Raw genomic sequence first — 11,174 nt, 5'->3', positions numbered from 1 at the left:
ATTCGGTTCTTATCTCGCTAGATGGAAAAGCAGGTATCTCTCTTTGGGTGGTTGACTTACTCTTATCAAGGCAGCATTGTCAAATCTCCCCCTCTATTTTATGTTTTTATTCAAATGCCTGGGTTCAATCTTGAAAAGTATGGAAAGGCTTAGACAGGATTTCATATGGCATGGCAAGGAATATATATATATAAAGTTTCATTTGGTCAATTGGAAGGAAATGTGTAGGAGCGTTCAAGGAGGAGTGTGCATTAAAGATCTAAAACAAATGAATCGAGCTCTTTTAGGCAAATGGATTCGGAGAAAACGGTTAGAGGACGGGACCCTTTAGAATGATTTAATCAAAAGTAAATATGGTCACTCATATGAGAGTTGGTGGACAAAGAACTCCTCCAATTACAAAGCTTCGGCTATTTGGAAAGGAGTTCTTTCCACTAAGGCAGAGGTTTCCAATTGTGTCAATGTCATCATGGGTAATGGCAAACATACTTGGTTTTGGGTAGATATTTAGATAGGGGAGGAAGCCTTGTGCGTTGTCTTTCCATGTATCTTTCGTATCGTCAAAAATCAGAATATCACAGTGGAAGCTTGCTATTCGATTATAGGAGTTTTGGTGTGGAACATAGAGAGTAGAAAATTCCTCAGAGATGGAGAGATTGAAGACTACACTACCATTCTCAGCCCGATTTATAGCGTCAGCCCAAATCAGTATGCGACGGACAGATTAGGTTGGCGTATGGACAAAAATGGTAAATTTTTTGTGAAATCTCTTTGTAGCCTTCTTCCGAGCAGCCCCTCTCCAATTGTAGAGACCCCTTTTTATCATGGATGGAAGTACCAAGTCCTCTCCAAAATTGCAGTTTTTGGTTGGTTGGTTGGCAAGGATAAGGTGCTTGCAGTTGATAATCTAAGAAAGAGGGGAATGATCATCACAAATATTTGCTTATATTGTATGGCGCAAGAAGAATTGGTGGATCATCTCTTTATTCACTGCCAGTTTATATATCAGATTTGGACAGCCTTTCTAGTTTGTTTCAAGGTTCATTGGACTTTCCTGGAGTCTACTCATGGTCTTCTTCAAGCCTGGCATGGAGTTAGATGTGAGAAGCAAAGATCTAAGCTTTGGAGAATGTCCCTCCTGGCTGTTTGGTGGGTCATTTGGAAAGAAAAGAATGGAAGATGCTTTAACGATACCTCTAAATCAGTTGAGGCTACAATTCTAAGGGTGACCCAACTCTTAGTCGACTGTGCTTCTTTTTTAGCTAAAATGTAGGATTGTAATCTTCTCTTTTTAGGAGATTAGTTGTTCCGCTATCTCAGCCATTCAGCCTCCTATCTTTTTGTTTCTCTCTTCTTTTTTAATAAAATTTTGTTATCTTTCAAGAAAAAAACAAAAAACAAAAAACAAAGTATCATTTCCAAAACTGATTTTAACGATAACTGATGCCCAAAAAAGATACTAATAAAAATTATTTTAAGAAATTAGGAAAGTATAATAGAGTTTACTCGGCCATCATCATGTGGAAATGAGAACAAAAACATTAGGGGAGTCTTTATTTGCTGGTTTTTACATTCCTGGACTTGGTAATTCTCTAACTTTTTATTAAAAGAAAAAAAATAAAAATAAAAAGTTTGATTCACACTTCTTTATTAGTTTTTAAGTTCCCAACAAATTCCATTTCCCCAACTTGCCCCAGCTTTTCGTCGGGGAATGAAAAAACTGCAAAGAATTTTAGACATCACAGGTTTCCACCAGTGAATCAACCATAGTTCAATCATTGCCCAAGAACTGGTAGGCCAACTCTAACATTCCATGGCTCAGAGGTAGAAGAGACTCGGTTTCAGCACTGAGACCAGGAATCTGAGTGCCCATGTGGTGTGGGTGGGTGGGTGAGTGTAATATATATATATATATATATATATATATGTGGAAATGGTTCCATGGGGTCAAGCTCATAGGAACTTCGCATGAGGTCGAGCTGTACATTTGATGGGTCCCCTTTAAATTATGGGGTATCCCAAAAATCAGCCCTATACAGAACTCAGGTGGGCCATACCGTCTAAAATCACGTGAAGACATGCCTAAAACATAGAAAAGCACATGATAGGGCCCACCTAAAATTTGGATGCATCTGAAACTTGGTCTTACCCCTCATCCAAGTGGGACAAATATAATGGATGGGCTGGATTTGTGAACCACACCTCAGTGGGCCCTACAAATGATTATAAATGTTTTAATGGGAGGGTAACCCCTCTCAACGTTTGTACGTGGTGTGGCCCACAAAAGTCATCGATTGACTTGATTTTAAGCCCAAGGCCCACCATGGAATGGTGCATCTGAATGATGGGGTAGATGTTTGACACGTGATACGGTGGGGCCCACACAGCTCGACCTCATGGGAAGCTCGACCGCATAGAACCATTTCCCACATATATATATATATATATATATATAACATTCCACAGGAAACATAAGACCAGGAATGAATTCCCCAACACCCAAAAGGCCTGTAATTTTCATAGATCATCTTAATTTGGAAAAATGAGAAAACACAAGGTAGGCAACCTCATTCCAAACTAATGCCTCTGTCACGCGAGCGAAAATTAGAGCAAAAGGAGAGGAGAAAATCTTTGGTACTCTGGCAGTGTTATGGATGATATGCAGGCAATTATAAATTAAACAAATTGTGTACAAATAATTTAAATTAAATTGTCCAAATTATGGATTCCAGTTTAAATGCATCGTTGACCAAAACTTATACATATTTGGTGGACAATTATTGTATGATTAAAATGAAAAAATTTGTCAACTGATCCCATCACCACAAATTATGCATTCATGAATCAGAGGATAGGATTGTTTAACCAGACTGATTTTGGGACACGACTTACCAACAGAGGTTCTGCAATTCAGTCGGTCTAATGTGAGACAAGTGTGCAACGTGTACAATGTCCGAGTGCCTGCATATCAAGTGCCATACTCTGCCGGAGCAAAAAATAACTCCGCAAATAAGAAAATGCAAAGAAACAAACCACAACATGGTCAAATTGAAGCACAGGCATTGAAGGTGAAATAGAAATGATGGAATATGATTGATGGTGGATATGAATGCCTAATCATGTTTGTGATGCAGGTCCTGTAACCCAATTCCAGGTACTACTGCCGACTATACAGAGCTTGAGGGGATGCAACTCGACAGGCTAAAACCGAGATGGGCTTCAGACAATGCAAGTTTCATACAATTTTTCAGAGGTATGCAAAAGAGGGGTGAATGAAGGTGTATTTAGCAATGGATGATTTTGGCATCGCCACAGCACCTGTCAAACTCTCAGATGTGAATCAAATCCCATGCCGCCTTTCTTTTCAGGTGCCATTGACTCAAAATGCCTGGCCGTTGATTGATTGGCCTTGGAAGAAGGCTGCACCAACTGGGCCTCCGATAAAAATGCCACGACAAGCAGAACCGGTGCAGGAATTGTGGTGAAGGTACAGGCAGGCAATGTCATAACGAGGCCACAGCTGCATCATTCACGAACAAGGTCCCCCTCCCTTCTAAAAGGGAGGCTTACAGCCATTTGTTAGCGAAGGTGGGCCGTCTGCCCATCCCCACCGACTTCCTCATGACAGAGAACTCCATGGTGCTGACAAGATGTAGCCACAACCTCTTAACTCCACGCAAATCGTTCATGCCAAAATGGTGACGATCCCATGCATGTATGCAATCCTGGACCCAACTCGACACACCCAAATGCATGCAGAGACTTCTAACAAGACCAAGCAGCATCAGCCAGAAATAGCTTGCATGACGGCTACCCGAGCCCAATCAGCAGACTCTTTAATCGAAGGGTCACCTGAAAATAAGCATTCGTCTAAGAATTCTTTGCATGCAGCAACTTGGTTAATCAAAGGGCCAGCATTGTTGCCCAGTGTATCGGCCAGATCTCCCAGGACACCAATTGCAGTCTTAGTCACGACAGCATCCCTGATCACAGATTCACAGAAACAGCACCAGAGTCAAACAAAATAAATAAATAATATATCGAAATTGGGGGTAAGTGGACCAACAAGAAAGCTAAAAACATGCATTCCAGAACTCACATGTCCTTTGCCATGTATAAGCTATCCAAAAACTGAAGGATGTGAGGTGCATAAGGCATCAGTAGCTGAGTCTTTGGAGAATTCTTGAAACCTTGGAAAATCCCAGAGTATGCTTCCAAGATGCCATTTCTTAGCACATTGGTGTAATCGGACACTTCATCATCAACACCTGAAGCAGGAGCAGATAGCTCTCCAGCACTCTGCAGCATTGGCATGGCATATATCAGGTACTTCCCGAAATTCTCCCCAATTGCCAAGGCAATGTCACCGAAGCATGAAAATATAGGAGGCTTCACAGACCGATGGAGCTGATTACTTGACAAGTCCTTGAGGAGTTGGATCATGATTCCGTCGCAGTAAGGAAGAATCTTCTCCTCCAATGCCCGGCACAAGTCACCAATGACACCAACTGTAATGGAACAGACCTGATACTCCTCAAAATTTTGGAGACCAATTTCCAGGTAAGGATAGAATTTAAGCATGTATTTTGAAAAATCGGCCCCTGTTGAATAAGCCAGAGCCCCAATCGCAAGCATAGCCTCTTCATGCACTGTAGCATTCCTGCAAGCAAAAACCTGCATAAAGAGACTCATCATCTGGTCTGCATACCGAATGACAATGTGTTTTGTAGCTTCCGACCCTCCCAACTTCTGTATGATAACCTGCAAGCACCCACAAAGAAGCCCTTGCAATTCATTCTGCTTCTCCCTCTCTTCCGATGAAAGCTTCTGAGCATCAATAGTCTGGTTGAGCTCCATCATGATAACTGGAACCAGTTGCATGACTGTAGGGGCAGTCTCATCAGTTGAACACCTGATAACTTCATTCAGAGTCTCGTATGCAGCAGTCTGGAGGCGCGAGTCTCCTGCATCTTCTCTGTGAGTCACAGTAAGAAGAGCCTGAACAATGTCCTGAAAAAAGGGTGACAGAGGGGAGGAGGATGAGCACACATCCTCATAACCTTGGGCAAGAAAATAGAGAGCTCCGCAGGCCTTTTCAGCAACATTAGGAACATCTTTCATGCTTTGAAGCAGAACCATAAGGATCTGTTGACAGTTCGCACTGGTAATTACGGGTGCCACGATGCTTGAGTCATGGATGAACTCAAATATCCTTCCAAGGGTCCATGCAGTAGTGTCCTTGACATGATTATTTGGGTCGTTTGTCAAGGCAGTGAGCATAAAGCTTAGAGCAACATTAACAATAGGCGCAAACTTGTCTGGGGATGGGCCCTCCAAAATGGAGCCGAAGGCATAAGTAGCTGCCTCTCTTTGCCTCCAATCTGGTTTTGTTATGTTTTCTTCTATGAATGGCATCACAAGGGGAACAATATCATCTCGGACAGTCCGCCCAACTAAACACAAGCATGTTCCCCCGGCCATTGCAAGATTCCAAGCCCCTTCATCCTGATCCTGATCCTCTTCTTGCTTGAGGAGAGTCTCCAAAAGCATAGGAACCAGGGTAGGGAGGGCCTGCTTAATAAAATAAAAACACGGAATTTCCGAGTCGCCGCTGAAATTGCCTCCATATTCTTCCAAAATATCGATTTCCTCATCACAGATAGAGCTCCAAAACTCAATCGCCTGAAGAGCAACAGGCTCCTCATCTTCACGCACGGCTTTGGCCGTGATGTTAAAAATGTCGTGAATGTAGGCAGAAAGTTTGTCGTAGTACATAGAAGAAATGGAAACCAAGCATTCAAATGCAGCTTGTTGTATTTTCACCTCAGGGCAGAGAGTTGCCTCACAGACAACTCTCATGATATAGTCCCGCTCCATATCATTCGTGAAATTCGCATGAGCAAAGCCCAAAGCATTATACAGCGCTCGTGTGGCAGCGAGCCTGACATCCGTGCTTCCCTCAGAAGAGTTCATACACTGGACTACAGCAGTGAGTATTTTATTTACTTGCTCTTGATCAATAACATCCGAGGAGACTTCCTCACACAAATACCCAAGTGTTTCAAGGGTGGCCTGCTTGACATGAACCTGAAGTTGGTTAATATTCGACAATAGTGAAGTTATAAGATCAGGCCACTGGTTATGCGGCAACTCAATTCCCGCAATCTTAGCGATGACTTGGGATGCAGTAGATCTTGCATCAAGTACAGGAGAAGAAAGGGTCTGCAACAAACACCCTTTGATCTGGGCCTTCACAGCTGAGTCTAATGACAACCATCTCTGTACAAGCTCAAACTTCCTATGTTGTTCTTTGGCATCCAAGGTGTTCTTGAGGATCAGACCTGCTAATTTACGACTGTCCACTGGTTTATCGTTGTTTGCCAACTCTCCTGAGAGAGAGAACAAAAAACCAGGAAGGTTTTGGTCCTGAAACTGTTTCAGGGTTTCTTCTGCATGTTTCCGCACAGTACCATCCACTGCTTGCGCGTTCAAAAGGATTTGTGTGACTTCCATTGCCATTTATATCTAGTAAAAAAAGGAAGATCCAAATAAGCAAGATGAATTGCCACAACAGACAATACACACATGTAGACAACAAAAATATTTTTTAATTAGAATTCCTTCCATGAAAAATTCACCATGACGAACAAACTAATTCAGCCAAAATCACAGGAAATGAGACAATCAATTGTCTGAAAAGAAAACATTTCTCGACAATCAAAAAAATCAACGGGGGAAATGCATGTTCATCATGTATAGTGATACAAATAGGACCACATCTAGCATTCCTTATACACAATATGATTAAAGAACACCACAGAATGTACTTTCAATATTGAAATATAAAATTTAGAAGATAGGATTTGAGTGGAAATGAATGTGATTCCTCTTCTTTTAAGAGAGGGATAAAAGTTTTTAACGACTTTTTGAGCACAAAGTTTAAGCTCGCAATTCAGGGTTTTCTTTTTCTTTCTCAAGTTTTTTACATAACATGAAGAATGCCCATAAGCTTCAGTTGCACTTCAGTTGCAATTCAGTTGCACTAGCAGCCTTCTGAATTAGTGAATTGAGTGAGTCCTTGATAGACCTGGCAAACCAGGCCTTGTTTTGCCCAGTAAAAAAGATAAAACCTGGTGTCACAGACCAGTGACACAATAGGGGTCAGGTTGAGTCGACTAGGCCGAGCCCTGGATAGAACTAGTTTCGACTAGTTTCAGACAACCCAAAGGAGGAATCCACAAAATTCCCGATTCGAGAAAGATTCTAGTAAAACAATGATTCCATATGAAGAGAAAAAAGCCACCCAAATCTTTAAAAAAAACTGCCTTCTATGGAAATTAGAAAACTCTAATCTCATTTATGCTTCAAGCATTTCATTAAACCAAGAGGGGGGGAATCAACAGCAAATGGAACCCATCCTCGAAACGGAATATGTATCAAGTGTTAGTAATGTTTATAAAAAACTAAGAGTGAGAGAGAGAGAGGGAGAAAACCCACTTTTGCTTGACAAAGTCTCTTTCAAAATAGCATGTGGGAATAGTCCCATATCGGATACGTGTGAGAAGTTTTTCACCTTTATATAAGAGTCCTTGTGAATAGCTTTTGTTATCTCTCTTGGGTATGGTATTCATGTAGAACGTGACACAGATACATTCCTAGCATGGTTGGACCGAAAGAAGGTGAACTGTAAATTGGCCATAACTTTTGATCCGGGTATCGTTACAAACCGCGTAACCTATCAATCTTTACTGAAACGGGCCATCGGGGATGAACCAACCCACAAACGCGTTTGTCCATTTCGTCAAAAAACGCACTTTCAGCTCAAAAACGAATTTTTGAGGAAAAATTATTATTTTTAGTAATTCCGATTTTTTTAATATATATTTTTAATTTTTAGAGTTTTAGATTTTCTTTTTTTTAGAAATAACTTGTGATCATGCTAGGACTCTTCTAGCAAAAGTTTATTTTAAATTTTTATTTTTAGAAATTAGGTTTTAGAAGAGTTTTATTAGAATTAAGATTTTTATTAGAGTTAGAATTTTGCTATTTTTGGTAATTAGGAATTTTGGTTTTTTTTTTTTCTATATTAATGGTGTAATAGACATATACACATTAGAAATCAATCAATTTACGAATTTCTAGAATTTATTTCTATTTTTCCTTGTTTTTTCCTCGTGGATTCGAGAAGTCTCTATGAGTCCAGAGAAGCTCCGTGGATTCGGAGTAGTTATCCTTGAGGAAGATGGTGATCGACCTCATCACGTTCATCCCTGCATCAGGTATGCTATAGACCGTGCACGCGTGCACCCACCATGCCAGGCTTGGCTTCATGAGAAATATATTTTTTCTCTCTGTTTTTTGGCTTTGGACCAGGTCTTATGGGTGGTAGACATACGTTGCAGCAACGGCATGATGACCGTTCCTTGTAACATTGGCAACAACCTCAAAGCCAGGTGGCTGCCACATGGGCATGGGTTAGTGATATATAATTTCTCTTAATGAGAGAAAACCTAAGCAATCAGCAAGACAAAAAACCCCGACACTAGCCGCTGCCTCCTCTCTCCCTCTCTCTGTATTCTTCAAAAATAATAATAATAATAATGATACAGATCTTCATTTTTTTTTATTTTTTTGGATATTGAGCATCGGCCGCTGTGGTGTGGTAGTCAGCTATTGAAGCCGATCAGCGGTTGTATCCCAAAGGCAATTGTACCGGTGAATTTGGATTAGTCTTTTATTTCCGGAATTGGGCGCAAATTGTCTTCAGGAGAGCGACCTGGTCTGGGCCTCTGCTGGTTTCTTCCTATTCTCGTTGTTATTACTTCTCTGGAGATATCAGGTGCACGCATTCTAGATCTTACAATTATTTGTTTCAATTTCCTGTTTTGGATTATTAATTATTGTGCGAATTCTGGGTACTTAGAACAACATCAAGTTGTATAAATTAGTAAACTACCAGTTCCAAAGGAGACAAAAATCCCCAAATCAATTAATCAATAATAAGAACTTTACTTGAATGTCTTAACTACTATTCAAATCATCAAGAATTCCCACTACCAAACTCCAACAAACAACAACGACAATAATAGCAATAATGGTGATGATGATCACCACAAAAACAACAGCGGCGGCAGCAGCAGCAGCAGCAGCAACAACAACAACAATCGCTTATCATCAAAATAATCGTCAGCTAAAAAATCATGACCAAAATGGAGTCATAATAACAAAACCAGATTGGTAAATAAATAAAACCTAATTACAAACTTTAAAAAATAATAATAATAATAAAAAGAAGAGGGAAAGCCCTAATTCAAAAACAGCGACATCAAAACCGCATACAGTAAAATAAAAACAAGAGAAATTTCAATCCCTTAATCAAAGAATCCAAACCAGTATCAGAAACCCTAATTAAAGACTGCATAGACACAAATGGGGCCAGAAATCCACGAATGAGAAACAAATCGAGCAGGAAAAGAAAAGATCCGGAGGAACTTACACGGATTTCGCTGAGATTTTCTCGACGGACAGATATAGAAAAGACTATCGACGACGGTAGAGAGAGCTAAGGCGGTAACGAATAACAAAAACCCTAGGAGCAAGAAGAAGGTCGGGATGTAAAGCTGGATTTGCACATCGGAGAGTTATTTGATGCTCTGCCTACGTGTCAGCTTGATACGCGGGCACTTAGAAATGATACACGTGGCAGGACGACGGTTGCATACTGACACAACTAGTAGTGATTCGCCACTGGACGGTGTTCTGTGGACCCCACCATAAATGTATGAATTTTGTCCAAAAATTTTCTGCGGGCCATAGATGTTTTAGATGAACTGATATTGTGGTTTAAAATGGGCCCTTGAAATTTTTTAACGATGGGCGTTGATTCCTCTTTTCCTGTGGTGTTGTCTACCTGAGATGTAGATCTACCTCATTTTATTTTATTTTTAATTCCATAAAATAATTATCCAAAATGGATGGACGGCGTGGATAAAACATCCAAATCATTGTGGGCCCACATAATACTATCCACTAGCAAGTCGCTACTGTCAGTGTCAGCATGCAATCCACGTCCCACGTGGCATGTTTTTACTAAATTAAACAGACCGTAAGATGTAAACGACTGTCGCTGGCTTACAATATATGGCTCAGATTGGTTGAATAATCCTAACCTCAGATTCGTGGACACTAATCTTTTAAAAGTGAGACGACTGGGTTTTCTTTTATAGCCGTCCATGAAATAAAATTACCTTTTAGTCGATGATGGATATCAATTGTACTTACGATTTGGACGACTTAATTTGAATTTCTTGTGTGCTACGTATGCCTTTCAAAATAAATTCTAATTGCCTGCCTATCATCAATCACGCTCTGCATATCATGAAGTACTTCTGCATATTTACTATTCAAAGTTTGCTAACTTGACGCGCGTGTAGGTTTTGTACACATCTACTACGCCCCGGCTCATGTGTGATAACATGAGACGTGTGAGATGTGAGCTTCCCATCGGATGATCTGCGCTGCTTAGATCTTCTGTCCTAAAATCAGGTCATTTCACACCTGATCCGGGCTGCACACATTGAAACAATTGAAAAAGACTTCGATAAAATAAAAATAAAAAACTTAAATTTCAAAAGGAATAAATGGTGGAAAAACAAAATGTCTTGGCCCACTTTAACGGTAAAACCCTTGGGCTGATTTGTGTATGTATTTCATATTTGCCCATGTGCCCAATTGTGAATGTATCCAGCCTCATATACTTATGGAATTAAAATAATGGAGAAATATCATGATATTTTAACTGTCCAAATATATGTATGGGATCAAATTCTTCTTTCTAGAAAATGCTTTAGTATGTGAAACTTGCCCTAGATGGACTATAAAATTGTATTTAACAGACAAGATGCACAATTAATATTAGTTACGGTATACATATGCAACTCGAATGTCACACATAAAAGATGCATATGGATAAACGGCATAAATGAAACACATGTATCAATGTGGGAACTATTGATGTAGTGGATATTGAAATCCACCAAAACTCTCATGGTATTTACTATCGGCCAGGATGATTTGATACATAGACTAATTTAATCTTTTCATTTGTTTCCATAAGATGGATTGAATTTGCATGGAGCCAAATGCAATTCCATCACATCTAGTCCCATGCTGCA

At 40.1% G+C, this 11,174-nt stretch overlaps 1 protein-coding gene across 2 annotated transcripts; it reads right to left on the bottom strand.

Moving 5' to 3' along the window:
- Positions 1–3,062: 3,062 nt before the first annotated feature.
- LOC131241160 (importin subunit beta-1-like) lies at positions 3,063–9,655 on the bottom strand. Of its 2 annotated transcripts, XM_058239863.1 has the most exons (4): positions 9,497–9,655; positions 5,824–6,525; positions 4,100–5,010; positions 3,063–3,983 (listed from the first exon to the last, which is right to left on the bottom strand). In XM_058239863.1, exons 2-4 carry the CDS (start codon positions 6,517–6,519, stop codon positions 3,785–3,787), a joined length of 1,806 nt encoding a protein of 601 aa, XP_058095846.1. In that variant the 5' UTR covers positions 6,520–6,525; positions 9,497–9,655; the 3' UTR covers positions 3,063–3,784. The 2 variants fall into 2 exon arrangements, with proteins under 2 accessions (XP_058095846.1, XP_058095845.1); XM_058239862.1 differs by having other exon boundaries at positions 4,100–6,525.
- Positions 9,656–11,174: the final 1,519 nt, after the last annotated feature.

Source organism: Magnolia sinica, chromosome 3 (assembly GCF_029962835.1).
Source record: "Magnolia sinica isolate HGM2019 chromosome 3, MsV1, whole genome shotgun sequence".
In the NCBI taxonomy this organism is placed as follows: Eukaryota; Viridiplantae; Streptophyta; class Magnoliopsida; order Magnoliales; family Magnoliaceae; genus Magnolia; species Magnolia sinica.
The sequence above is the reverse complement of the archived record's forward strand: the minus strand, read 5'-3'. Positions and strand labels throughout refer to the sequence as shown.